Below are 26,418 nucleotides of genomic sequence, written 5' to 3' on the forward strand. Positions count from 1 at the left end.
TTCATTTTTTTTTTAAATTTTCTTAAATTTTACCCGGCCCGATCCTAATAAGGCTAGTTCTCGGCCCAGTCTGGCCAGGGCATAGGATGGCGTTAGACATAGGGCGGGCCCGGCACGTCACCAGCCCTACAAGTGATTGAAGGTTTTGAGAGAGACACGTGGAGGTGATCGTAGAGAGAGAAATAACAGGGAGATGAATTGTAGAGAGAGAAAGGACATGAGATTTAAAACAAAGGAGCCCGGCACCAGCGACTCTGTGCGCTGCGTTACCTGAGTGGAGTACCAGTAGAGGGTCATTGAAGGCTTCTCATTTGTGTGTGCAGAGCACAGAAAGTTCGATTTTAATTGGGGGGCTTGTCTTTTTCTCTCTCTTATTAAAACTCGTCTTCTCTGCTCTGCTCTTCTCTGCTCTGCTCTGTTATATACGCGACACTTCGTGGAGGAGAGAGAGCGACGAAACGGGGTGCTGTAGCGTTCATTCTCGGAACACTTCTCTCTCTCTCTAGGTTTCCCTTCGTCTCTTTGTGGTTGATTTCTTGTCTTTGCAAGTTGGAGAAATATGGCGGAAGAAGGTACTGGTCTCACTCGCAGGGTGCTGTTTATCTCAGCAGGAGCCAGCCACTCTGTAGCCCTTCTCTGTAAGTTCACTGCTGTCTCCTCTAATTTACAGAGAGAGAGAAAGATGCCTTTATTTCATTTTCTCAATGCAGAGCTCTGGTAGTTTTACTCCTGGTAAATGTAACTCTCTCTCCATCTCTCTCTCTTTCTCTCTCACGTCCCCCCTCGCTCGCTCGCTCTTGTATTTCTGACTTGATCTGGGTTTAGGAAAAATTGGGTTGGCTTGGGATTTAAGAGGTGTTCAATTCATCAATGTGGAACACTTATTTTTTCCCTTTATTTGTAGTTGACCCCAATTTATTCGAATTGTGGGGTTGGTCTGGGAATGTTAGTCATATCAGCAGTTCAGTGGTTGTTGTTGTTTGAGTGTTTCTCCTTTTTGTCTCCTGGGAATCAGATTCAGGGGATAAAAAGGATGTAGAAATGGGGGTTCCCATGGAGTGTTAAGAATTCAGATGAGCCTTTCTCCAATGCATGTTACATAACTAGGAGTTGAGAAGCTGAAGTAGCTTGTTTGTTTATTTGGTTAATATGAAGCTGAAGTCATATGGTGACAAAAATTTGAAGGCAATATTTGTTAGTGTGGATGGTGGAGAAGCTTAGAAATGATTGAACATTCTCATACCAAAATCTGAGTGTGAATCATTTCTGGTTGGATGAAAATTTAGACATTGAGACGCATATTTATGTCGGCCATTTCTTAACTATGAGAGCATTCGAGTTATCGATAACAGTGCATTCTGCAGTTGCCTGCCATTTTCTTTTTATTATCTTAATCATACCACTCCTACACCATTATAGGGAATCTCCATGGTCAGTGAGTATGATCAGCTAGGACGTAAAGATGCTAATCCTCCTTGATATCCATGGGTTCATATTTAGCTAGAGGAGAGAAAAATTTCCCACTGTTATGAGATGACTAAATGATCTCAAAACACGTCTCACCACTTTCATACAAGTATGGGTGGTGAGGTAATTGGTGCATTTGCCCACCTCAACTTCTAAATGGTTTCCATTTTCCCCATGTTCTACAGGAGGATGTGCTATGGATGGTTCTTGTCCAAATCCCTATATGCCATGAATTATATTAATGGTGAATATGTCCTTGTGCATTGCATTTTGTGATGGCCGAGATCTTGCATATATTAGTAGAGAAAATTAGACATCATTTGAGGGTTTTGGGGGAAGTGTCCATTGAAAAAAAGCATGGGTCAAATACTACTAACCAAGGGAAGCCCAACGGAAACTGTCCTAATCCCTGAACTGAAAGATTTTTAAGCCCATGCCATCTTGACTGCCCTTGTTATCACCTTCCAGTTTTTTATATTAAAGCTGATAGGAACATGAGGCAGGTCAGACATTTAAGAGGACCTCTGAAATTCTTTAGAGTGATTGAGGCAGATACAAGGACTCTGGAATCTAGTCTCTCATCCTTACCCACTTCTAAAATGACCATCAAATGGGCTCTACTCTCACCACAGATGCTTGGGCCAACATAGAGTGGACAAACGCAAAGAAAACTTGTTCTTGACAATCGCATTACAACTGGCTGGCCTAGATTGCAAGCTCTGGTAGTGCTGTGCTTGAACATGTTAGCTTTTTGCTTTAAAATTGTTTCAAAACAACCATTTGTTAAAAATTTGGATGGTCCAATTTTATTGTGGTGGACCTTAGGTCCACCATTATTTGCTTCCAGTTTTTACATGAGGAGGTTGGTTTTTACCACCTCTTATGTGGCATCTTAACACCCCCATTTGATGTTTTATTGACACCTCTTAACTGAGGTGTTACAAACGTTTATCTCTCCTATCTTTTTTATGATGAGACTCTCTCTCTCACGTTATGGGAATTAATGCCTCAGGGGCTTTCTGTTATCTTTGCAGTGAGAGCTCTTTCTCCTCATGAGTTTTTTTTGATGTCTCTCTCATGAGAAGTACTAGCCTCATGCAGATTTTCAGGTAAGAGGAATTGTTACATTTAATGATTTATTTTAAGGTGTGGGTTGATCATCTATGTACTTTTGTTTCCTAATCGATCTTAAAATTGTTGTTATATTACCTGATTGGAAGACTTATTTTAGTCAGAGAGAGGATGTTCCCAATTGATATTTTATTGTAATATTTACCGATTGGATGATAAAGTTTTGTAGTAAGAGAGTGAAGTCCCTTTCCAATTGACTTTTGTAGAACCATACCAATTGGAAAGACACATCAATATTTTTCGTGACTGTGCTTTTCTACGGGTCTCATGAGTAAGCAACTCAGGGACTCAAGAATTATTTTCCAATTTGGCTATATCCTGGGAGTGCACTCACCAGGACCCATTTGCACCTTGGAATTTTATTAAGATGGGGGCATTTAACACTTCGAAGAAAGTGAGCTCCTCTAGTGCCTCCAGATCCCCTGTTTATGGTCCAATTATTTGGGAGCTTATGAACAATGTGATGCATAGTTAACTGCAGTGAGACCCCGAACAACTAACAGAACAATCACGCAAGGAGATGGACAAGTTGTATTAGGATGATGTGGGAGTAGGTCTTGTGAAGAAAACCCTAGTATCTCTTGCAGATTTTGGCTTGATGTCTGAATGCGCCAATCAACTGTTTATTGCTTAGGTTTTTCCATGCCTCGTGCCATTCAAAACTCTATGTTGAGCAAGCCTTGACTCCCTACTCAATTTGGGAACCAATGCTACGTAAGATAGTTCCCCTAGTTCCAGTCTAGAAATATCTTGCATCAAGTGCTTGCGGGCATGCATGAGATCATATGATATGATCTGGGTGACTTATAGGTGTGGGCTTAGCTCTTTTAAGAGTGGGCTTCGTAATGTGGGTTTAGTGATTGTTGGAATGGGGTTGGTTATATAGAGTTTGTAATTTGTGATTTGGTTACGAGGGACTGCATTTAGTTATGTGGGATTGAGTTGGTAGAATCAGGATTTATGATGAGAGACAAAGTGAGTATACAAATTGGGGTAGTCATTGAGTTAGACATTAGGTTTTTAATTTGGGAACGTGTTATGAGGAGTTACCCTTCAAATAGAAAGATTATTCTTTGATTTTTTTTTTAGGTTTTATCCATTGGTTATAACGATCCCACATTCTTGCTTCCTCCTCAAATTTCAACATCAAATGGTTGTTATAGTATAATCGTATCTCAAACTTGCATACTTAGTGCAAATCCTTGAGGTGCTGGCTTAAGCACTTCTTTCTACCCCAAAATGTAGTTTTTAGGGTTTTTTTCCTTTATGTGGGATGGAAGGGTTTTGTTGGTAGAAGCAGGATTTATAATGAGAGCCAAAGTGAGTATACAAATTGGGGAAGTCTTGGAGTTGGACATTGGGTTTTAAATTTGGGAAGGTGTTATGAGGAGTTACCCATCAAATACAAAGATTATTCTTTGTTTTTTTTTTATAGGTTTTATCCATTGGCAATAACGATCCAGTATTCTTGCTTCCTCTTCAAATTTCAAATCAAATGGTTGTGATAGTATCACTATATTTCAAACTTGCATACTTAGTTCAAATCCTTGAGCCTTAATGGTGCTGGCTTAAGCACTTCTTGCTACAAGCCCAAAATGTAGCTTTTAGGTTGTTTTTTTTCCTATAGGAGAGCCTTTATGAGAGATGTGGACACTTTTTTGTATTTTTATAGCAACAAACACAAAAGAGGAATGAGGGTGGTGGAGGCTAGGCTCCTCTCTCCCACATATTTATAATATTTCAGTAGGTTTTGTAAATGATTAGAAAACCCTCTCTTCATTCTATTTTGAATAGGATTTGTCATAAATTTCCTTTACCTTCTTTCCTTTTCAAATTGGGATTATGTATTTGTATATCCTTTCATAACTTTCCTAACGTAAGCCTCTTAAGACAAACCAAAACACCTCGTTGAAAAATCGCACTTGATCTTAGTACGAACTACATAAATGTGCTTCGCCAACATTGTTCGCAAAATCGCCCGATCTAACCGCTAACCGCCCAGTTAGATTGGAACCGGCCACTGGTCGGTTCCGGTTTCGGGCGGTTAGGGTGATCAACCGGTATTTTAAAAAAAAAATTCAAAAAAATGTATATAAATTCTCAAAAATAAGGAATTTGATTTGTAATGCATTTTTAAATATTCTTTTCATTATGGTAAAGATTAAAAATTGTTTTGGTCATTATTACTCACTTTTATATTTTCCCATCTTTTTTAGAAAATTTTAAGCGTAGCCATTGGAAAATATAAAATAGGCTAAAATCCATTTTTTTCATTAATTTTCAACTTCTTTTGAATGTGTTTTGTTTTAATCATTCTTTATATGCTTTTCATATTTTAGTACATTTTTTTTTATAATTTTTTTTTTTATTTTCTTTCAACACTTTTTTGACCGCCTCGGACTTGCCCAGTTAGAGCAATTGAATCGGTTGGTTTACCGGTTAGGCTGGTTAAACCGCTTCCGCGCCCACGTCCGGTTAACCGTCCCTGTTCGATTTTGCGAACACTGTTCGCCAATGAACTCCATATGAAAATTTTAGGACAGGAGCTCCTTAGTGGCATTGATTATCTCCTTATCGCTTCAACATAAAATGAAAAGATCATGAAACTTCTCTTATGATGGTTAATGTATACAGTGGTCCTATTCAATCATTGAAGTTCCATCGGAATACAACTTTATAAAATTTAATATACCACAAAGAATACTATAAAATTTCATGAGCCTTACCATGTCCATTAGGAAACAATTCCTTCTCTCTTTCTCTCTACAGTACTATTACGTTCTGTAGTATAGGTTATCATTTCTTGCCGATGAATACTGTGATCCTCACGTTACTAAACGTCCAAAGGAATATTGGTGTCCACTATCAGCTCAAAGAGCCTTAATTCTTTCTCCTAATTGGTTCCCAACTTACAATTGAATCTCTTGGAGCAGTCAATTGCCTCAGATGTGTGTTGGATAGAATATACATAACCATAATGCAAGTAATTGTCAATTGAATTAATGAAATAGCTTACCATAAAAAAGAAAAAGAAAAAAAGAAGAGTAATGAAACATTGGGATTTGTTGTGAGACTTAACATTAAAAGGTTTACATATGTCATAAGGGATTACTTTTAAAAAGTCTTTTGATCTTTGAGCTTCGGGAAAGTGTTTTCTTATGGATTTTCCCATTAGCCAAGGTTAATTGGCAGTAGATTTATTTTGGTTAGTGATCCCAAAACCCTTTTTTGACTAACCTGGCCATCCTATCTCTACCACTATTGCCCCATCTAGCATGCTTACTATAAAGAGTCAGAGACATTATTCTGAGCAATAGAAAAAGAAGAAAGAAGGATCATTATCAAAAAAAAAAAAGAAAAAAAGAAAAGTAGAAGAAGAGACGAGAGTGAAAAATCAATCTTCCAGATCCAAAGTAACCAGCCCATGAACATGAAATCCGCTAAATAAAGTACGTTCTAAAATTTTAATCTGAACCCTATCACCTGAAAAAGAAATTAAATGTCCATCAGAAGAGAAACACGATATTGCTTCTCCTCATTTCAAGAATGTAGAGCATATTATGGAGAAGCATGATAAGACCATATTGAAACTGCAATTGATAGGTCTCTACCCTCAACACATTCTCTAAGGCATTGTTTCCCATGAAAATCTTCATTCGTCCTACTGGAACTCTGCGAAGATCAACAAACCCATCCACATCTCTTACTATATGTTTTGAATTTGATGCTTTTGAACCCATAATTCAACCATGAGCAAGTGTATGAGTGATAGACAATTTAGTGCAAACATTTGAAAAAATAGAGGAATGAATGGTTCATAACCTCTTCGGTTTTGTGTATTCATGAGCAAAGTGACTAGTCTTCCTACAGGTCAAGGAGAGTGTTGCTTGCCTCGCCTTTGCATGTTGTTCTTGCCTTTTCTGGTTTCAGTCTCCATTTCCTTCCTCCTCTATGAAAACTTACCCCCTGGACTTGACCTTGGGTTTGTTAACACCCTTAGGCTTGCCTGCCTGGCAAGCATGGCATCGTTGCTATCACTTGTAGAGCTGCGCTCAGCCTCTAATTCCTAATGTTGAGATAATTGAGCAACAGTAGTGGTGTTCTCATTATGCGCATTGTTATCTTCATCTGATCCCAAAAAGGAGGTTGTGATTGAAGCACCATCAGCATCTATTGCTCATCACTTGAGAGTGTTGCCAACGACCAAAGTTAGAAAACTTGGACTTGCTCTAGGACTTGGGTGTTGCCTGGGGTGTGTTTTAGTTCAGTGAGTTTTGAGTGAACTTACCTAGTTTGGCTTGAGTTGCCAAAAATTTGAAATAATTTCTAGAAGAAACGAGCTTTGTAGTTTTCTATTGTAAATAAGCCTATGATTTGATGAGGAAAACAAACATAGGCCTAGGAAACAATTTTCATCCATGATTGGCTAATGGTTGCAAAGAAATCACAACTTTCAGAATTCAGCCAAAATATATGTTACAATTATTGATCTCTTAAATCCCTAAACTTTTGATGCTTTTCCTCAAATCTGATCTTTGCAATTCATAGGTCATGTAGAAAGGGACAGACAACCAAATTTTTGCTCAATTAGATATTTATATGAAGAGGAATGAGGAAAAATAGGGTCAGATTTCTGTCGTGCTTTACATCAATGAAAAACTATCGAACATCAACAATTTTTGACAACCTTGTTGAGTTTGTCAAAACTCACTAAGTTGCTATAGTGTGACTTGCTATAGTAACTTGCCCGAGTATTGTAGCAGTTCCATATCCCCCGAGCTGGGGGTTTTTGGGCTTGATGGGGTTCCGAGCATAATGAACTCAGTTGAGTCTAAGTTGACTTGGCCGAGTTTTCTAGCTCCCTCGGCCAATGAACTAGTATTTCAAGGCCTGCCACATGGCCTAGAGTGTCCCTAGCCTTTGAATTGGGCAATTAGGTCCTTGTGATGCTACCGAGCATGGTGAAGCGCAACAATTCTTCTTGAAGAAAAGCCTTATGGGCTTCCATCCTGCGAAGGGCGTGGCCAGCCCCTTCCATCTTGCGAAGGGCGTGGATCTCACATTGCCACATATCATAGTGTTTTTATCTAGTTTTCCGTCTTTTGAGATCTACTATCACATTCTTGAATTCTGCTGCAATCTATACATGAAAGAATGGAACTTACATTTACTATCGTGGATGGAGTGGTTTGCTTGCACATGGGCATTCGCACACGCACATAAATATATCATTATGTCTATCTCTTACTTGTATCTTCAAGGATAAAGACAGTCCAACCTCCAAATCAAACTGGCCACTGCTAATAATTAGCATCAAGTCAGGGTCAGAAGTTTGACTTCCTAATCCACGTCATTAAGTGAATGTTTGCATTTTCAATGCAAATTTCCACTATTTGGTGCAATCTATGATAATCGCTGTTTGAACAATAATCACAACTAGATTGCTTGCTAACCTATTTATGCTATGTGCATACAGGTTTTCTAACCCCAAAAGATATGCATAAATCATACATAATGCTCATGTAATGCAAGAGAAAAGACATATTATGAACTACTGAATTTGCTGTTGGGATAGTTTTTTGGGTATTGGATGTGCAATCAGCAAGCGGAAACCTGCTGGTTGCATTCGTCTAATCGAGCTACCCCAAAAACATATGTTACATGATGAAAACTGATGCCCAGATGCAAACTTATGCCCCTTCTGAAAAATCAGTGCAATTTTGCATAAATCATTATATATAATAAACATAAACATGGGGTCCACAAAACGTTTTCTTAAGTCTTTTGTGCATGCATGGTCTCCCTATTGAAATCCATATGCGTGTCTTAATAATAAAAAAGTTCTCCAGCTTGATTTGGGCACACCTAGGTCTTGGGTTGGTCACTGCTTCTTCATGTTACCTGGTTAGCCAGGCTGGTTGAGGAACCAGCCTCTCTGAGGCTGGACATGGCTGGCCTCATGGTCTAGCTGGGCTGGGCAAAGCTAGCCTGCCGTTCATTTGCAGCCGACACCAAATGAGGCCACAGGCTGGCCCATTTTGAAGGTTGACTAACATGGCTAGTTTGTGATGCTAGCCAACCAACTCGACACCCACGCAGCCTAGCAAGTTATGGCCTATCTAGCCCTAACTTCATCTAAATGGTGGCCGGGTGTGCTGCTACAGAGTGAGGCTTTAACTACAAGGTCATCAAGCCCTTTTGATGAGGCTTGGTGGCCTCAAGGCGTGGTCTCTGGCTGATGGCTTTAGAGGCCATAGCCGTTTGTGGAAGGCCCGTGGTAGGCTTTCACAGCCGTCTTGTGGCCCAGGTCATTGAATCGCATGGCCTCAATCTCTCGTTCCCTTATGATCAAAATCAAGGCAGCCCTTGTGGAACTAAACCATGAACCATAGGTGGTTGAATGGGTTCAGCCAGCAAGCATTCAGATAGGGCATATGCTAGGCAGGCCATTGGGGCATCCTATACCAAGAAACGTGCCTCTATAGCTAAGCCAGCAAGGCCTTCAACAATGGCTTCATTCAATTATCACAAAACAGAAACGTTTCTCAAAATTGGGACGTGCAAAGAGAGATGATTTTGTTTGTGGACCATAGAGGCAATAGGATCTAAGAGATAGGTATTTGTATCCTCGAGAGGCAAAACTCTATGAGAGGATTAAATCATAGTTGATGGGATCAGGACCAGAGTTAGAAGTGGGATTAGGATCGCAGCGGAAGTGAGGTATTGTGAAATGCTAGAACTTCCCTATGGTTGGAAATGTCGTTCATACAATGCATATGTTTGGGATCTAGCTCCCCAAATGTTAGGAATCGAGATCCCAACCTCTTGGGGATCTTGACCCCAACCATTTGGGATAATGACCCCGACCATTTGGTATCTTGATCCCAACGTTTTGAGGATCTTGCTTCTAACCTTAAAGAGTATGTATAGTCTATGACTCTATGATTATATATACTCTTTAAAGTAAGGATCTCTTTATTTATTTCCAACAAGCAATGCAACTATATTATAAGTATAATTGTATTGTTGGCTGGCTATAAATAAAGAAACCCATCGGCTTGATTGTTTTCTTGGAGGTTGGGATTGAGATCGGTAGGAATTGGGATACATAAAATTTAAAATAGAGATCCCTCAAAGATCTTTAAAAATAGAGATCCCTTGAAGATCTTTAAACATAGAGAACCCTTGAAGCTCCCTTTCTGGGAATGTGGGAACGAGATTCCAGAGTGGGATCACCAGATATGTTGGGAAATTTTGTTAGCTACATATCAAATCAATCTTCTTCTCCCTAAGTGGCGAACCACTATTAGGGGTGTAGACCTCTATTAGGGGCTCTGATACCAATTGTTGGCTTGCAAGGCGAGTCATGATGTTGTGGAAGCATAATGCAGGTGCGCACATAAGTGGCCTGCCAACATGCAGAACATTCTTTTGCATGTGGATTGAAAACAGATAGCCAGGTATTACATTCTTTCACCCCCTTGTAGAATGGGCATTTTTTCAGAAGTCTGCTTGTTCAATGCAGATTTTTCAAGTGGCATTGAAAGTTGCCTAGGCGCTATTAGGCTCGTGAACTCCACTCGTTCTCCGGGAGAGGAGCTTTTTGCCTAACTAACTTACTTGTTTTTGATGGCTCATATTAAGCTCCATCAAAGTCTGCTAGTGCACATGCCTTGAACTCCTGTGTGGTCATACTTGAAACATCGTCAAAGGCTGTTTCTGGGCATCTTCCAAACTGGCTCTAAGTTAATGGGTTGCTAGTCATCTCACTTGCGGACAAAAAAACTTAAAATTATTTCATGATTGCTTCAATTTGTTATTCCATTTGTTGCTCTTTGTTATTTAATTTGTTTTTTAAAATTATGTTCACTCTAATTGAAGACGTGCCAATTTTTCAAAGTTAAGTGGTATCCTAAAATCTTTTCATTGAAAGTCATAGCTTGCTTCATCTCCATGAAAGTCAATTTATGTGCTCTACATTGATTTGTTTTCATTTATACGTCTCTGTGAATAAGTGGGTTCTCATTTGATCATATCACTATCCATCTTTGTCTAAGTTTTATGTTTCTTTAGTTCTGTTTATTCACTTAAGTGACGTTTTGGTATGGGATTTCAGCTGAAAATGTTGTTTGTTCTTGGGGCCGTGGTGAGGATGGCCAACTGGGGCACGGGGATGCTGAAGATCGTCTGTGGCCAACTATATTGAGTGCACTTGATGGTCATGGAGTAGTTTCAGTTACCAGTGGAGCTGATCATACAACTGCATATTCAGAATCTCCATTTCAAGTCTATAGTTGGGGATGGTATGCTTAATTTGATTTGAATGGCGATCATTCCTTTATAATATTCCATTTGCAGTGATATAGAGTCCTCTATTTGGGTAGATATGAATCAAGACCAATATTGATTTTTCTGGTAATTTTTTCTAGAATTTTCTTTGTCATTGACATGGACTTGATCTTCCCTTTTGTGTAAAGTGGGCACATTTTAAATGTGAAAATCTGTATAAAGTTTTTCTAATGTTAACTAAAGCAGACTTGATTCCTTTGGGCTGCTATGTTATGTTTGGACTTCAGAATGTTTGGACTTTATTGTCTCCATGTCATTATACATGTATGAGAGAAGAAGGAAGATCATTCTTTATTCATGTGTCTGTATGTCAGAGAGACACAAATTTATGTATGTTTGTATATGTGTACATGAATGTATGCCTCCCTGAATCCTGTTTTCCATGGCATGGAAAGTAGTTTTGTTTGATGATTGAACATAGGGTTCCTGTACAACATACAGATGACGTGGGAATGTAAGCTTGTCTGCTGTTTCTGTTGACAAGAAATGAGGTTCATCTAGTCAGTCCCTTTGTCAACCACACGTGTCTATCTTTTTGATCACCTCATCATTCACAACATGTTCTGTCATCGGGTTGTTCTTTTCCTTCAAGATTTAGGACAAGGGGACATGAGCTATTCTTTACATTAACTGCTACTCATGCTAGAAAGTTTACTTGCCCAGTTGTCTAATTGGGAAATATTAGTGGGCATTTCTTATCCTGGACTCCAAGATGGAGATTGAGGACTCCAAGGCTAATTATCCATCCTGGAGACCATTTGATTACTTGAATTGAAATTTCTTAGGTGCAAATGACTTCATGACATTGATTCGGTCAGTTTGATGAAAACTGCCTTGAATCTCACTAGTCTTGAGCTTCTATGGCTAATTATACGAGGGATAGTTATGTTGAGTGGTCTTCTTATTGTTCTCTTAACCCTATCTTGGCTGTTCTCAAGTTTTGTTGGTGTGCATTTTCCTCTTGTGTGCATTCTGTGGGTGAAGTGTTTGTTAAATATGTATGAGCTAGTGGTCGTTTTTTCATACATTTTGTTGTATGACTTTTACTTTTATGGTTCTTTTCCCCAAATTTATATATTCTTAAATGATTCTATTATTAAATGTGTCACTTTTCACTATAGAATGTTACTTATTCTTGTTGCATATCAGGGTATTAATCATACTTCTATTGGATTGGAAAAGAGAAAACCTTCCTTTTATCTAAATCCCATTATTCTGGAATCCCGCATTTTTTTCCCTTTTCTTTTAAACCTTAAGGTACAGCAATATTTCTTCTTGTCGAGCGTGCTGAAAATTACATGTCGTATTTGGCAATATATGTGTTGCATGGAGGATTTTTCTTGTATTTTGGTCTGAGGGATCGAAAATTGTATTTGAATCTGGTTTCTGTTGATAGCTACTTGTGTTTTTACTTGCAGGGGGGATTTTGGAAGGCTTGGGCATGGTAATTCCAGTGATTTGTTTACCCCTCGTCCTATTAAGTCATTACAAGGATTAAAGATAAAGCAAATTACTTGTGGGGATAGCCATTGTCTGGCTGTTACTGCACAAGGAGAGGTCCAGAGGTTAGTTTCTCTCAACAGAAGATGTACATTCTAATTCTAGATATCTTTGACTTCTACTCTTATGTGTATTAGTATGGATTATTGAAGAAAGATCTTGACTTTGTATTTTTGACATGTGGTTGACTGTCTTGCTAAGGAGTGGTAGGGTGGAATTTCATAATGAGCCCTGGACCCCAAGTCCTTTAATTTCTAGCCTACTACTGCCCTCTCATCCTTTTTGTTTCTTTTCCTTCTTACTCCCATCTCCACTCCTCTTGTCATACTCTTTTTCATTGTATCACTCTTCTTTTTCTTTATAGGTTCTCTAATGAGCACATCTTGATGTAAACTCCTGCCGATTAATACAATATTTCTTATCAAAGAAGAAAAAATATATATGAACGTGACTTAGATTCCAGCTTCAAGAAGCCCTGCCCTTAGTTTGCTACAGTGGTCGAGATTTAGTCCAGCATGTGTTCATGTATGCATGTACATATGTGTAAACAGTGTAAACATATGTGAGCTAGTTCCTTGCAGTCCTGTGTGCACCATAATTCTTTGTGTAAACATGCTTACATGGAGTAAATATTTATAGCTAATTTGGAAAATAAATCATGTTTTGACCACAAGAAACATAAGAATTGGCCAGTGAGTTTTTGTGGTCCCTCATATTCCAGATTGATGTTACAAAAACAGAGGAGCAATATTCCTTTTGCTTGGGTGTCCCAGGCATCGTTCCTCTAGATGGCCCCCACACCCCCAAAAAAAAACCCACCCCACCATGTTAATATTTTTCTTGGAATATCCAGGGCCTGGGACACCCGAGCAAACGAATGCAGTGCAAGACACTTGCACCCGCTATTGTCCCATCATCCTCTCCCTTTCTGAAACTAAAATGCTCTCCCCCTCTCTTCACTTTGTTAGACAGGTTTGGGGTCGCAGGCCTTGCAATTGGATTGCCCTCTCTGCTGTGGGTGCGTCGAGTGGCATATGGATCATCTGGGATCCATCTCTCCATACCCTCTCTTCGTCTCACATTGCATCTTTCTCAGTAACAGTGGTACTTTCAAGACTCTCAGATGGTCTCTCTTGGCCGTCTATGGTCCCCCATTCGGATAACCTCAGAGAACAGTTGTGGAATTAACTGGACCTTGTAGCAGCAATTCCTCCCTCAAGGTCGTGCATTGGGGGCGACTTCAACATTACGAGATGGTCTTATGAGCACAATTCTCACTCAAGAATATCCCAGGGATGCTCTTTTTCTTTCATTTCATCTCTAGATAGTCTTTTAAACATCCCTCTGGAAGGGGCTCACTTTATGTGGTGAAACCACTTGGCCTTCCCCTCCCTTTCTAAACTAGACAGATTTCTACGTCCACCAATTGAGATGCCTCATTCCCAGTTTCTCATGCCTTGGCTGTACCAAAACCAACCTAGGACCACTGCCGTATCCTTCTAAACACTAAGCCTGTGCTCAGAGGCCCTAAACCTTTTGAGTTTGAATTATCTTGGCTCAACGAGCCTATTTCTCTCAAATTGTCCCGTAGTGGTGGGATTCTTTTGCTTCTCAGGTGTCGGGTAAGGCTGGCTACTGCCTCCAGCGCAAAATTCAGATGCTCAAAGCATCCCTGAAAGATTGGATAAGCAATTTCCCGGCTATTTCCATTCCCGCAAAGACTTTCAGCTTCAGTCCATTCGAGACTGGGATGCCATCGAAGAACATCGGACTCTAGTAGAAGCCAAGAGGCAGCAGAGAGTCTAACTCAAAAATCGATGAGCAGTCACTTCTCAAACTGGAAGAAACTTACTAGAATCAACGATCCCAAGTTAAGTGGTTAAAATTGGGGGACCTCAACATCGCCTTTTTCCACCAGATAGCGAGTTGTAGGGAGGTGTGACAAGTCTATCACGCGCATTAGAGTCGGGGAATTTGTCTTTGAAGAACCTCCTGAGGTCGATTGGGCAATCCTCACTTTCTTCAAAGACGTTTTCTCCCCCTTCCGGCCCAAAACCCTCGATGGGCGACCCATCTTTTTTCCTCCTTCTGCCTGAGAAGGCTTCCTGACTTGAGAGGCCATTCACTGATGTTGAAATTCTCAAGGCCATACAACAGCTTGGTCAAGATCGTGCCCCAGGGCCCGATGGATTCCCCATTGCTTTTTTCAAAACCTCTTGAAATTCTCTTCCACCTGACTTCCTCGCCTTCTTCGAGGAATTCTTTCAGCAGGGTACCCTTCATAGCCTCATTCCCATAGTCGAAGGGTCCGAAGAACTCAAAGACTATTGTTCCATCAACCTCATAACAACACTTATAAAATCCTCTCGAAGGTCCTTGCCTCCTGTCTTAGATAGGTTTTGGGCTATGTTATTCCCCCCAGCAAGGGGCTTTTGTTAAGGACTGCCAGATTCTCGATGGAGCCTTCATAAGCCATGAATGCTTAAGGCCCCTTAATTACCCATCTTTAGTACGTAGACGTCACATTAGTCTTCTGCGAAGCCTCCCCTCAGGGGGTTGTCACTCTCATTCTATTCCTCAAGTGCTTTGAATGGGCAATTGGGTTTAAAGTCAATATGAACAAGACTAAAATGATAAGGGTGGCCTGGACCTCCCGTCTACACAAGCCATTGCTGACCCGATAGGGTTGTCGTTCTGAAAGTCTACCCTCCACTTACCTTGGCCTTAGTAAAACTAAACATAGCATGTTAGCCCACATTATTGACAAAATCGACCGTTAAGTTTGCAATTTGGAAGGGTCGTTATCTCTCTACTGCTGGACAAGTCACCCTCATAAAGGCCACTCTCTGCAATGTGCCACCAAATGTCCCTTTTTCTTATGCCGCCGTCAATTCACTCTCGGCTTGAGTAGCTCATGAGAAATTTCTCATTTTGCGGAGATGATCATCACCGCAAAATCCACCTTTATATCCTAAGATAAGATCTGCTCACAACACCACTCAGGGGTGAGAGTGTATAATAATCAAATCTCATACACTTGGAGTCAACTATGTCAAGACTCAAGACAGTACGACTTTAATTTTACACAATATAGTTGGGATTGAACTTACAAATTGAAATTATACAAAGGTTACTGTGATTACAATGAACAATTGACTCCAAAATACATCAAATAATAGAGAATACAACTCAATTAGGGTCCCTTGTGCATCAACAAAACAAACTACTCAAGGATATCATCAAACTACACATGTATGATGTGCTTTTGAAAACTTCTGCACCACTCGAAATAAAAATATAAAATTATGCATCAATAAACTCTATAAAACTCAATATGACATGATCTCCAACATAACAACACACATATGTTCGAGGGTATAATGCAACATGTCCATGGGAAGCCGATTAGAGCTCTCTGGTGCTCAGTTACAGCCTTGGGTCTTAGCTATGTACCATTGGGTGACATGTGCTGGCATAACTAAGAATTGGGCCAAATTCATCATCTCAAGAGTGAGAAGCCAATCATTTACTGATATACACTTAAAACATGGAAGGATTTGCAGAGATCAAGTGATCAAATCAAGTGAAAAAATCGTGGGAGAAAATGAGGCTCTTAAAACACAAATCTGGTTTGATTGAGTTACAAATCGAGCCACATAAATTTGGCATAATCTCCTCATATGAAAAAACAATTAGAGGCATCAAAATGAGGATTTAATTGACTGATTTGGTCATGAAAATCTTTGAAAATGCTCCAAAATTTAAAGGTAAAAGCTCATAGAAATAGATCAAATTATGCATGGCTGATGCTTCAACTATATGGATCAACAGGGATCAAGGTAGATTGAAGAGATCAATGATCTAACATCAAAATGATGGAGATAACTTGCTGTAATTAGGTATTTTTTGCAAGAAGAATCAACTTGAATAAAAAAAAAAGATCTTACTCAATTGATGAAGGCCTTAAGACGAGATCATCCACGGCTTGAATTTGAGCTTTGGATCACTACTAATGAAGTTATCAAGGAGCTTCAATAGTGCTCTCTCACATCATCTTCGAACCAACTTTCAAGAGAGAGAAAGGACGAGAAGGCCTAGGGGCGTGCCACTTTGATGGTAGCGAGATAGAGAGAGTGGCGTGCCACTTAGAGACAGAGTGAACTCGTATGTATGGAGTGGAGGCTTAAGGGGGTATTTATAGGCTTCTAACCATTAAGTGTATAGATTCTTATAGATTGATGAATCTTGGCCCTCCATGTCATCATCCAATGGCTACAAAGAGAGGCTTGATCATAGCCCACTATCGACCATTATGCCATCAAGATGTGGTATGGATTTAAACACCTTTATCCTCTAATTCACTCCAATTTCCCTTGTTATTAGAATACCTATGCTCCTTTAATTAAACCAAAAACCAAGTTGGATGGCATATCATTGTTGTAATTTGTCAAAATTCTAGCAAATAACCAATCTCAAAAGTTCTCTCCATTTTATAAGAGCATGTGAGGGTGAGGCTAATGAAATAATGCCACATAAGCTAGTTGGTTAATTACACAATTACCATATACCCTTAGGGTTAGGCTTGTAATTACAAACCCTATGCCTCTTCTAGAATCCTCACACATGTGCACAAACCCCTTGCTTTTCACATTAAACATGTGCTCAAATTTTTTTTTTTCTAAAATCATAATATTCCATAAAATAACAAAAGACAGTGCCCCTCACTTAATACAACAAAATACAAAAGGACCCCATGGGGGGTTGATATCACCCCCATGTCATCCTTCATATGGTGTGATGTGGGACCCCCTAGGCCTCCACGTGGACACCCATTGGCCATTTGGGTGTCACGTGCTTGGGGACTGTCTTTAATGATCATTTCATCCAAACAATTCTGAAAAATGCATTTTATCAAAAAAATATCCGAAAAAATTCCAAAAAGTCCACAAAAATCTTTTTAATTATTTTCCATCAAAATAAATGACTTTGACATTGTTTAAAAACATTTACAAGGGAAATTAGGATCCTTGAAGTTGAATTATGAATTGGAGCACTCCACTTGGCTAGATCACAAATCCAAAGCCACCTTCTTGGTATGACCCAATAGACTCATGACCCACAATGTATAATCAGGGGCTCATGATCTTATTCTATCAAAGTCAAATCAATGAGTGGCCCTGAATCATCTAGTATAAGTGGATATCAAGTGCACCCCTTAAAGGACACGCACACACAGTGCGGGTTCCTCTCTTGGCTCATGTGCATACTTCTTATCGGTGGATCCTTGGAAGAGCGGCTTCTCATGTGTTGCGACTGTATATGCACATGTTAGGAAAATGATCTAAGAGTCAGGGATTTAGGCAATACCTTTTATTGGCCCCTAACCTTCCTGTATAGGGGTATTTCATCATTGAGTTCATATCACATAATAACATAGATACATAAATCGTATTGTTGCCCTAACCCATCACTCAATCATGAGGCACAAATATAATAATCGACACTGGCTAAGAGGTAACCCTCTCTCGGTACCATGTATATAAATTCTTCTCATGACTCACTCGGGGTTCCATGCCTCTTGGTCCCAGTGCACCAAGATCTTGGAGTCATGTCGCTCTTTTACTCCCATTGAAGTTAAGAGTTATCTAAAATGTCAGAATTTAAGGCCTTGAAGGGACATAATTCCAACAAGTGGGCTCAACATCCGAGGGCTCAAGAAGGCAAACATAGCCTTGTTGGGCAAGTGGTGGTGGCAAAATGCCACCGAAGAACACCATCTTAGGTAGCAAGTGATTTGCCACAAACATCATCGGCACTACCAATCTTCTTGGCCGCTAAACTGCAGAACCAACAACAGGTCCTCCGGTATTTGGAGATCACTCCTTGCATTCGCCACCCCTTCAAAACCCATGTCTTCTTTCAGAAATTAGGTTTTGGTTCGTCGGTTCCCTTAAAGGCCTCTTCCCCTCTCTCTTCCTTCTCGTTCTGAACCGCCAGGCTACAGTCGTTGACTACTTTCCTCCCTAGGCGTCTTCTAGAACCCAGACTCCCACCTTCAGACATTCACCCCCAAATGAAGAGATGCAGGAAGTTTTAGACATTTCCTCCCTCCTTCGTTCCACCTTCCTTCCTCTCTCAGTGCTAGACAAGATCAGTTGATGCCCATCGCCTGCTGGACAATATGCAATCTCTTCTTTATACAAAAAGCTTCTTGAACCCCCCACCTTCCCTCATACCTTGCCCTTACCCCAGTTGCCATTAAAACTTGGTCTACCCTTGCCCCTCCCAAAATCAAGTTTTCACTTGGATTGCCGTTGCTGAGAGGGTCCTCATGATAGACCAATTGCAAAGAAGAGGTATGCCTTCCCCAACGGTTGCACTCTTTGCTAGGCAGCAGAAGAAACCAATGCTCATCTCTTCCTCCATTGCCTATTCTCACACGAACTGTGGGGTGCCCGTGCCCTGCTATGACTCTTTGGATGGCAATGGGTAACTCCTTCCTCGATTCCTTCCCTCTTTTGCTCTCTCCAGCCCTTTCCATGGCAAAATCTGGTATCTTGCTCTAGAAGCCTCAAAGGCAGCCTTACTTTGAACCCACTGGATCAAACACAACAATAGGATATTCCAGGGTGAATCGTCATTCCCAACAACTCTATTCGACAAAATTAAATCCCAGGTTATATTCTGGGTTTCCATTCAAAGGTTTCCCTTCCTCTGTATATTATCAAGACTGGCAGGCCTTGCTTCATCTCAATCACCAACAACCTTCTCGTGCCTCTCTTTGGAGACCACCGGAGATTGGTCTAGTCAAACTAAATTTTGATGCTTGTTCCCTAGGTAACCCATGCCTTGCTGGAATTGGAGGCCTTTTCCGAAATCACCAAGGCTCTGTCCTGGCCTCTTTCTCCAAACCCATTGGCCATGCATATGTGCAAATAACGGAGGCTGTGCCCTTCTCGAAGGGCTAAAAAATTTTGACCCTTCCTGGAGCCTTGGCCTGGTAATAGAAGGTGACTCTTAGAACACAATCACCTGGGCTTCAGGCTCCACTGCATGCCCATTGTACCTGCTTCACATCTTCAATAAAATTTCCCACCTAACAAGTAGCCTCCCTTACTTCTGGAATAATGTTTGGCGAGTGTACAATGGGTGTAGATGCCCTTGCCAAGGCTGGTGCTAACTCTACTTGTGATTGAGTGGATTTTGTTAGACTCAGTCACTTCCTAGACTGAAGCCTTTCCTCCCCTTGTGACTTCCTTTTTTAGCCCTCTTTCACCTAAGGTGGTGTTGTATAGAGCTTCCCCCTCAGGGGGAGCCAATTTGTGATGTATATAGCTTCCATCTTGCAATAAAATTTTTGTACTCGATTATCTTCAATAGAAAACCATTAACATTCTAAAAAAACTGGTTAAAAAAAAAAACATTCTAAAAAAACAGTGACATTTTATTTTATTATTTTCTACATACTTGAAATGTTTTGGTGAGGATGACAGTGTCATATTTTACTTTGGATAATTACTTGATAAAAAGTGTTGTCCTCTGCCTGTGAAATCCTATAGCTTTGTTGTTTACGCACATTGGACATGATGTTGAAGTATTGAATTGGAGTGATTTTTTCATTCTTGCTTATTGTGGAACATGTGTTTTTAAAACTTGTATCAAGCATAGTCTTTTCAATTTATGGAAATGGTTGGGTTTCTATCATACTGGGCTCAGTTTTCATAATTGATGGAACTCTATTGTCCTCTGGTCAATGTTAATATGCTAGAACTTTGGTCACATTTTCATGAGCTCTTCACATATAATGCTTTTTTATAATATGGTGGCATCTAGATTCCTTTTGTTAGTCATATTTTGCACAATTTTCTCCTCTTTTAGATACTTTTCTGTAATGAACTTTGGGATGACTTTATAATAATGTTTGGGTACATTATAGAATTTTATTGTTTATGATTAATTATTTTAACATTTTTTGCAATAACCATTTGGATTGTTTTTCTATTTCATCTCTTTTTTCGCGTTCTTTACCTCTCTTTTTGTTCGGTGCAGCTGGGGTCGAAATCAAAATGGACAACTTGGGCTTGGCCACACTGAAGATTCACTTGTTCCACAAAGGATTCAGGCATTCCAGGTAATCAATTCTGTCTTCTTAAGATATGGATTTTTCAAGTACTGTGTATGGATTTATTGAGACCATGACTTCTGATGCATGGATACTTAAATACAAATGCCATTCTGTGTCCTACATTTGAAAACATAAATGGAGTCGGAAAAAGCTGATGTGTTAGCCAAGCCCATTGCTGCTTGGCATCATATGCACTTGAAAAAGTTCATTATGGTCCGTCTTTTTCTCATTTTTAAACCTAATGACATCATATACACTTGAAAATGCTATTGAATCGTCTTCTCAGTGGTTGCCAGAGTGCTTGGCAAAATAAGATGGAGTTTCATTTTACTACTTTCTCGTTCTGCCCTTCAATTTGTCAAGACACATGATTAGAATGTATTACCATGGATTTTGGTTGTTTACATTTGTTGATGGATCTATTCATATGGGCTGAGGGATATATATCTCAATTATACTCTATGGACTCTCTCAGATTATGGTGTTTCAAACATTTCAGCATAAATGACTGTCACATGCTTGTCACTTGAGTAATGTTTGTTTAAAGGTAAGGTTCATAGTGATCCTTTTGGACATTCTTGATATTTACCATGCTATTAGTGATCTGGCTTAGTTAAATGCAGTTCTCAGTCCATGAATAGATCTATAACTGCAAAGTTTATAAGTTTTTTCATGGAGAATACTCAAAATATTGGGTCCAACAAGTATATAATATTTGCTATTCTTGCTTTTTATATATGTATAAAGTTTATAGAGTTAACAACCCCTAAAAATATAGGGTTGTCAATTTTATATCTCGTAGTTTATATCTGTAACAGTCAAATATTCATAAAAAGCATATCCATGGGGTTTGTTTAGCTTCAAATTTTGGAACACTCTCTTACATTGGCCACTAATTTTTGGAAAATAGAAAGAAATATAAAAATAGATTTCATTAAGAGGGAGAAGATTTGGTGAATGCCAAGTATCTGTAAGAGAATGGTTAATCTGAAATTTTCAGTACTACGTTGGCTTGAGAGATTCTAATGTACGGTGGACTTGTAGGTACTTGAGTAATATGGGAAGGTAGTAATGTGGGCCATGATATGATTGTATCTTGAGATTTTTTACTACTATATGAGGTTGGATCTGAACGATTTTGTACTAACATTCAAGGCGTGAGAAGCTAAACATTTCGATCTTTACACTAGTTAAGCAAATAACTAGAATTAGTTTCTTTGGGGTCTTGGATATCTTGATTTGATACTTCACCAAAAAGCCTGAACAGCAATTTAGTATAGTTGATGGACCGAAAAAGTTCCTAGGCAGATGTAGGAATGCAAGTTGTTCCTATGCAAACCAGGTCGCTGACGGGCTACCAAACAGGGAGCTGCCTCTGTTCTACTTGTGGGCTAAACGCATCTCTTGCCTATGACGTGGGCCTATCCTTTTTCGGTCTTTTGCCTCCACTGCGCTTGGTGGCCTTTGTTTTCTTAGTCAGTTGTAACGATGGGGCTCTTTTGACCCCGTTTATGGCTTTCTCTTTTGTCACTCTCCTTGGTGACATTTTGTGTTGTATCTCTCTCACCATCAACGCAATGTTAACAGTATAAAAAAAAGTTGTTCCTATGCAAACGGAACACCAAACGACTCTTTTCCAAGGATGAGTTTCAAATTTCGTTATCAGCCAAATTTTTTCTGAGAGAATGATTTTGAAATTTCGTACTCAGCCAAATCTTTTCTAAGTATCCTTTAGCTTATGCACATTCTTCTAAGAACAACACATGCCTGACTTTTGTATCTCATTGAAGTAAATGACTAGATCAAGTGCATGGTATAACAGCATAAATAAAATATATGGTGGCTTTGTGTAAAATAATGTTGTATGAAAGATAATGTAAGGTAGACAGAATATTATGAGGAATGCACACTCAATTTTCTCTTGTGCTATAACTCATAATTATTCCCTGGTGGCTTGGGTTTGAACTGGTCATGGCAGTTCTTAAAGGGCTTTATTTATTTATTTTATTTTATTTTTAATGACAATTGAGATGCTAATAGGTGGATGCAATGTGCATTGCACAAGGTTTTCTAGTGAAACAGCTAGTTTTGGAAAAAAAGATTATCCAACTCAACATGTTTGCCTTGGTCATGGATATAATATTTGTGGACAAATGATGAGTGATCTTGTTTTGACATAATAATTGGGAGGAAGAGATTACGAACCCCGAGTTCATCCACAAAATACTGTCGGCCCATTCTTTTTGGTGTCTATATATAAGTAAAGGATCTGAGACTGGCAAAGATCTTGATGATAAGAAAGTATTATCAGGAACAATCCCTATAAATGAGAGTTCATGGGGCTAATGCAGCAAATTATTATTTGCAGCTTATATTATTTAGGATACTAACATCATGGATTATGGATATTTCAATGCACACTTCATTTCAATGATATACACATTTCAACGTGGCAGGGATACTGTCAACATAAATTATGAATATTCTAGTTGCACTAATGATATTAATATCTCACTGTGTTGTCCGACCCATGTGTGACCATGCACATGTGGGCTACTTTTGTAAATACAATGTCTTGACCTGCCAATCCGAAGTTTCATTTCCTTTCATTCAGGGGAGAGGAGCAATAGGGCTCCTTATTGTTTACTTTCTGAGAGAACTAGATTGGGAGTTAGGTAGACTGGGACATCACTCTTTTGGATAAACATGTAGAAACTGGACAAGCTAAACAAAATTTTTAATATTATATTTATAAATTATGGTTGGTCCATAAGGACATCGTTGGAAGTAGAGAGAAAAGATATAGTGACTTATGGTCTCATTGAGGGTATGACCCTTGATATAGGCAGACTATGATTCGTGTAGTCAACCCCAAATAGTTGGGAAAGACTCTAATGATGATGATTATGATCATCGGGATTCATGGAAAATTTTAACAAAGTTTTACGATGGCTGCCTACTGGACACAACCCACCTCTTTGAAAATGATGATTTATAAATTCTAGTAGAAGTTTCTTTGTATCCACAGGGTGCTAGTGGGAAATCACCACAATCTTTCGGTTTAAGGGTTGGTTTTTCTTAGAAAATCAATTACTACATTTTTTTTCTCACTGTGCAACATGAAACCTTTGATTTCTCACAGCATCTCTTTCCCATTTAATTCATTTTAAGTTAAACCACTAGATAATCCTGCTTCAGTCAAAAAGTTCATCTAAAATCAACCCTAAAACCTCTTGAGAGAATTTAGCTGCCTCCCAGTACATGGACAATTATGGACTTATTAGAGGATTTGAAATTGGGTTTTTGTATTATGTAGCTGCTGATTGACTTAGTTGACCTCTGACATGGTCTTGGACAGAAATGGTGTGGGAATACTTTAAAGGTTTGGTAAATTTTAGGACGAGATATTGGTAGACTTCTTATAAGACGCAACTAGGCTAGAATTCTGACTAGAAGCAACTAGGCTGAATCGGGAAAGGGTTAGCATCCTGGGTTTCTCTTCATTTGTTAGCCTCTTCTAGATATACCGTATGTATAAATGAATGCAAAACACTCGCCTCTTCTAGATATACTGTATGTATAAATGAAAGCAAAACCTGTTGTTGAGTGATTTGCACATCTTAGCAATTTTTCCCTTTAATCATCCGTAATTGGTGGTATGATCTTTGTTAACTAGAGCATCCAGACACATTTTAAATATCATTATGTCAAATTGGAATATAAGGTTAGTTCATAATCAGTCTTGGCATCATCCAGCCTTTCGTATTAAATTTTTATTAACTATTTGAATGCTTTTAATTGGGCATATTTTGAAGTTTAGGGTGAAGTCTCTTTAATTTGTGTGTCAGCAGCATATTCAGCTAGTAGTTGTAAAAATGCTGAAACAGTATTGCTGCGGTGACTCTGTTTTGCAGTGAGTTGGCAAATATGGAAACTTTGATTTGAAAGCTACATACATATATTGATGAATTTGATCCTACTTTTCATTATGTTATGGAATTAATGTGCTGTGAATTTGTAGGTACCTTTCTTAGAATAGATTTTTATTTTTACTTTTTCTATAAATTTCCTTCTGAGGATATTGATTGCCTGTCAATAGTAAAGGCATTATATGTAGCTTAATCACTGTCATGTTTGAATTGATGATTCACACTAATTAAATAAAACTGCAGTTGATGGATATTTCTTCACTTTAATCTGAGGTGTGACCTAGAAGTTTCTACTATATTATTTTTGCTGTTTGATCATATTGTTCATATATAGTGTACTTGATTAAATATATTTTGATCCAGGGAGTACCTGTCAAAATGGTTGCAGCAGGTGCTGAACACACTGCTGCTGTTACAGAAGATGGAGAACTTTTTGGATGGGGCTGGGGTCGATACGGAAATTTGGGACTAGGTGACAGGAATGATCGTTTATTTCCTGAGAAAGTTGCTGCAATTGATGTATGATCATTTAGCCTTTTGTTTAATATACCAGCTGCAATTGACATGTTTGTACAGATTATTTTATTTAGGTGGTGATTATTTCTTGTTCTTATCATTGTTGTAGATGATATCTAATGTTCTGGATGCTAATTTGATGATGTATGAAACATAATGGGCTCTTATGTGTGCTGAGTTTCTTGATTTTCTCATTTCTGATTAAATTGATGTTCCTGAATGGAAATTGCTAAACATCTTACAGTTCCTAATTCATACATTTTTGCTTTCCCTCCTGTTGTACTTTTGGTACATAATCCTGTGTCTCAGGGGAAAAATGGTGTTGATGGACCTACTTATTTTTCTGTGCAACAGTGTATGTTCTTTTTGCAAGTATTTGGTTTGTTAAGTTTGTGTACTCTGAAGTTCTGACAAGTGAATACAATATTTTTATCCTAAAGTTAGAATAATTATGTCACCAGATTATTCAGCAGTCATTGACATGTCATGAAAGATGTCACACCCTAAGTTTTATAACACTGAAATTCCGGAGATGTGATAGTTTATTCTTAACAAACAAAACAAATTCTAAATTTCTACTATAAAGTTGTATGTATGTATATATATATATATATATATATATATATATATATATATATATATATATATATATATATATATATATATATATATATATATATATATATATATACAACATTACTTAAGCAAGATCACCTTAGGTAAGCAAGTACACAAACAAGGATTAATTATTTTTAAATCCAAAAGTTGATATTCTAAATTTCTACTATATATATATATATAGTAGAAATTTAGAATTTTTATATATCAACTTTTAAATCCAAAAGTTGATATTCAAAATTTCTACTATATATATATATATATATCAAATTCTAAATTTCTACTATATATATATATATATATATATATATATTTACAAAAGTTACAAAGATGAATTTATCCATGACTACAAACTTCTTCCAAACTCCTCCTGCTCTACATATGAACAATACGGTTGCGATTACTCTGAAAAATTTCACAATAGCTTGATGAGTATGGCTACTCAGTAATTGACCATCATTATCCTTACAAATCATAGCTAGAAAGTGTAAATATTTTATAAAAGAATGCATAATACGAGGAAGCGCATACATGGAGAACATATTCAAATTCATAAAAAACAATTTAACATAATTCGAAGATTTGAATGCATACTAAACTAGTATGAGAAAGTGCATATATAATTTCTTTAACAGAACTGCCCAGTTTAATATAATACAAATGATTTCACAAGATGCCCTACTTGCATCCCAAGTAGGTCATTGATATACCCAACCAGCGTCCTGGATGGGTCTACTCATATCTCACCGGCGTACCAGATGTGTCCACTTAGACACACGATTC

At 38.5% G+C, this 26,418-nt stretch overlaps 1 protein-coding gene across 13 annotated transcripts in view; it reads left to right on the forward strand.

Moving 5' to 3' along the window:
* Positions 1–256: 256 nt before the first annotated feature.
* Positions 257–26,418, forward strand: part of UVR8 (Regulator of chromosome condensation (RCC1) family protein) — a 44,797-nt gene continuing 18,635 nt past the window's right edge. For 12 of the 13 annotated variants that reach the window (XR_016043582.1, XR_016043581.1, XR_016043580.1 and 9 more), the window contains exons 1-5: positions 257–638; positions 10,715–10,901; positions 12,366–12,512; positions 20,497–20,578; positions 24,865–25,020. Coding sequence is in view for 2 of the 13 variants with exons in the window: in XM_006847135.4 (XP_006847198.1) it covers positions 560–638; positions 10,715–10,901; positions 12,366–12,512; positions 20,497–20,578; positions 24,865–25,020 (651 nt within the window). In the remaining 11 variants the exon portion in view is untranslated. Of the gene's footprint in view, positions 639–2,506; positions 2,577–10,714; positions 10,902–12,365; positions 12,513–20,496; positions 20,579–24,864; positions 25,021–26,418 lie in introns of those variants that run through there. The other variant, XM_088850735.1, reaches the window with a different exon arrangement.

Source organism: Amborella trichopoda, chromosome 11 (genome assembly GCF_054954075.1).
Source record: "Amborella trichopoda isolate Santa Cruz 75 chromosome 11, AtrichopodaSantaCruz75HAP2 v2.0, whole genome shotgun sequence".
Taxonomy (NCBI): domain Eukaryota; kingdom Viridiplantae; phylum Streptophyta; class Magnoliopsida; order Amborellales; family Amborellaceae; genus Amborella; species Amborella trichopoda.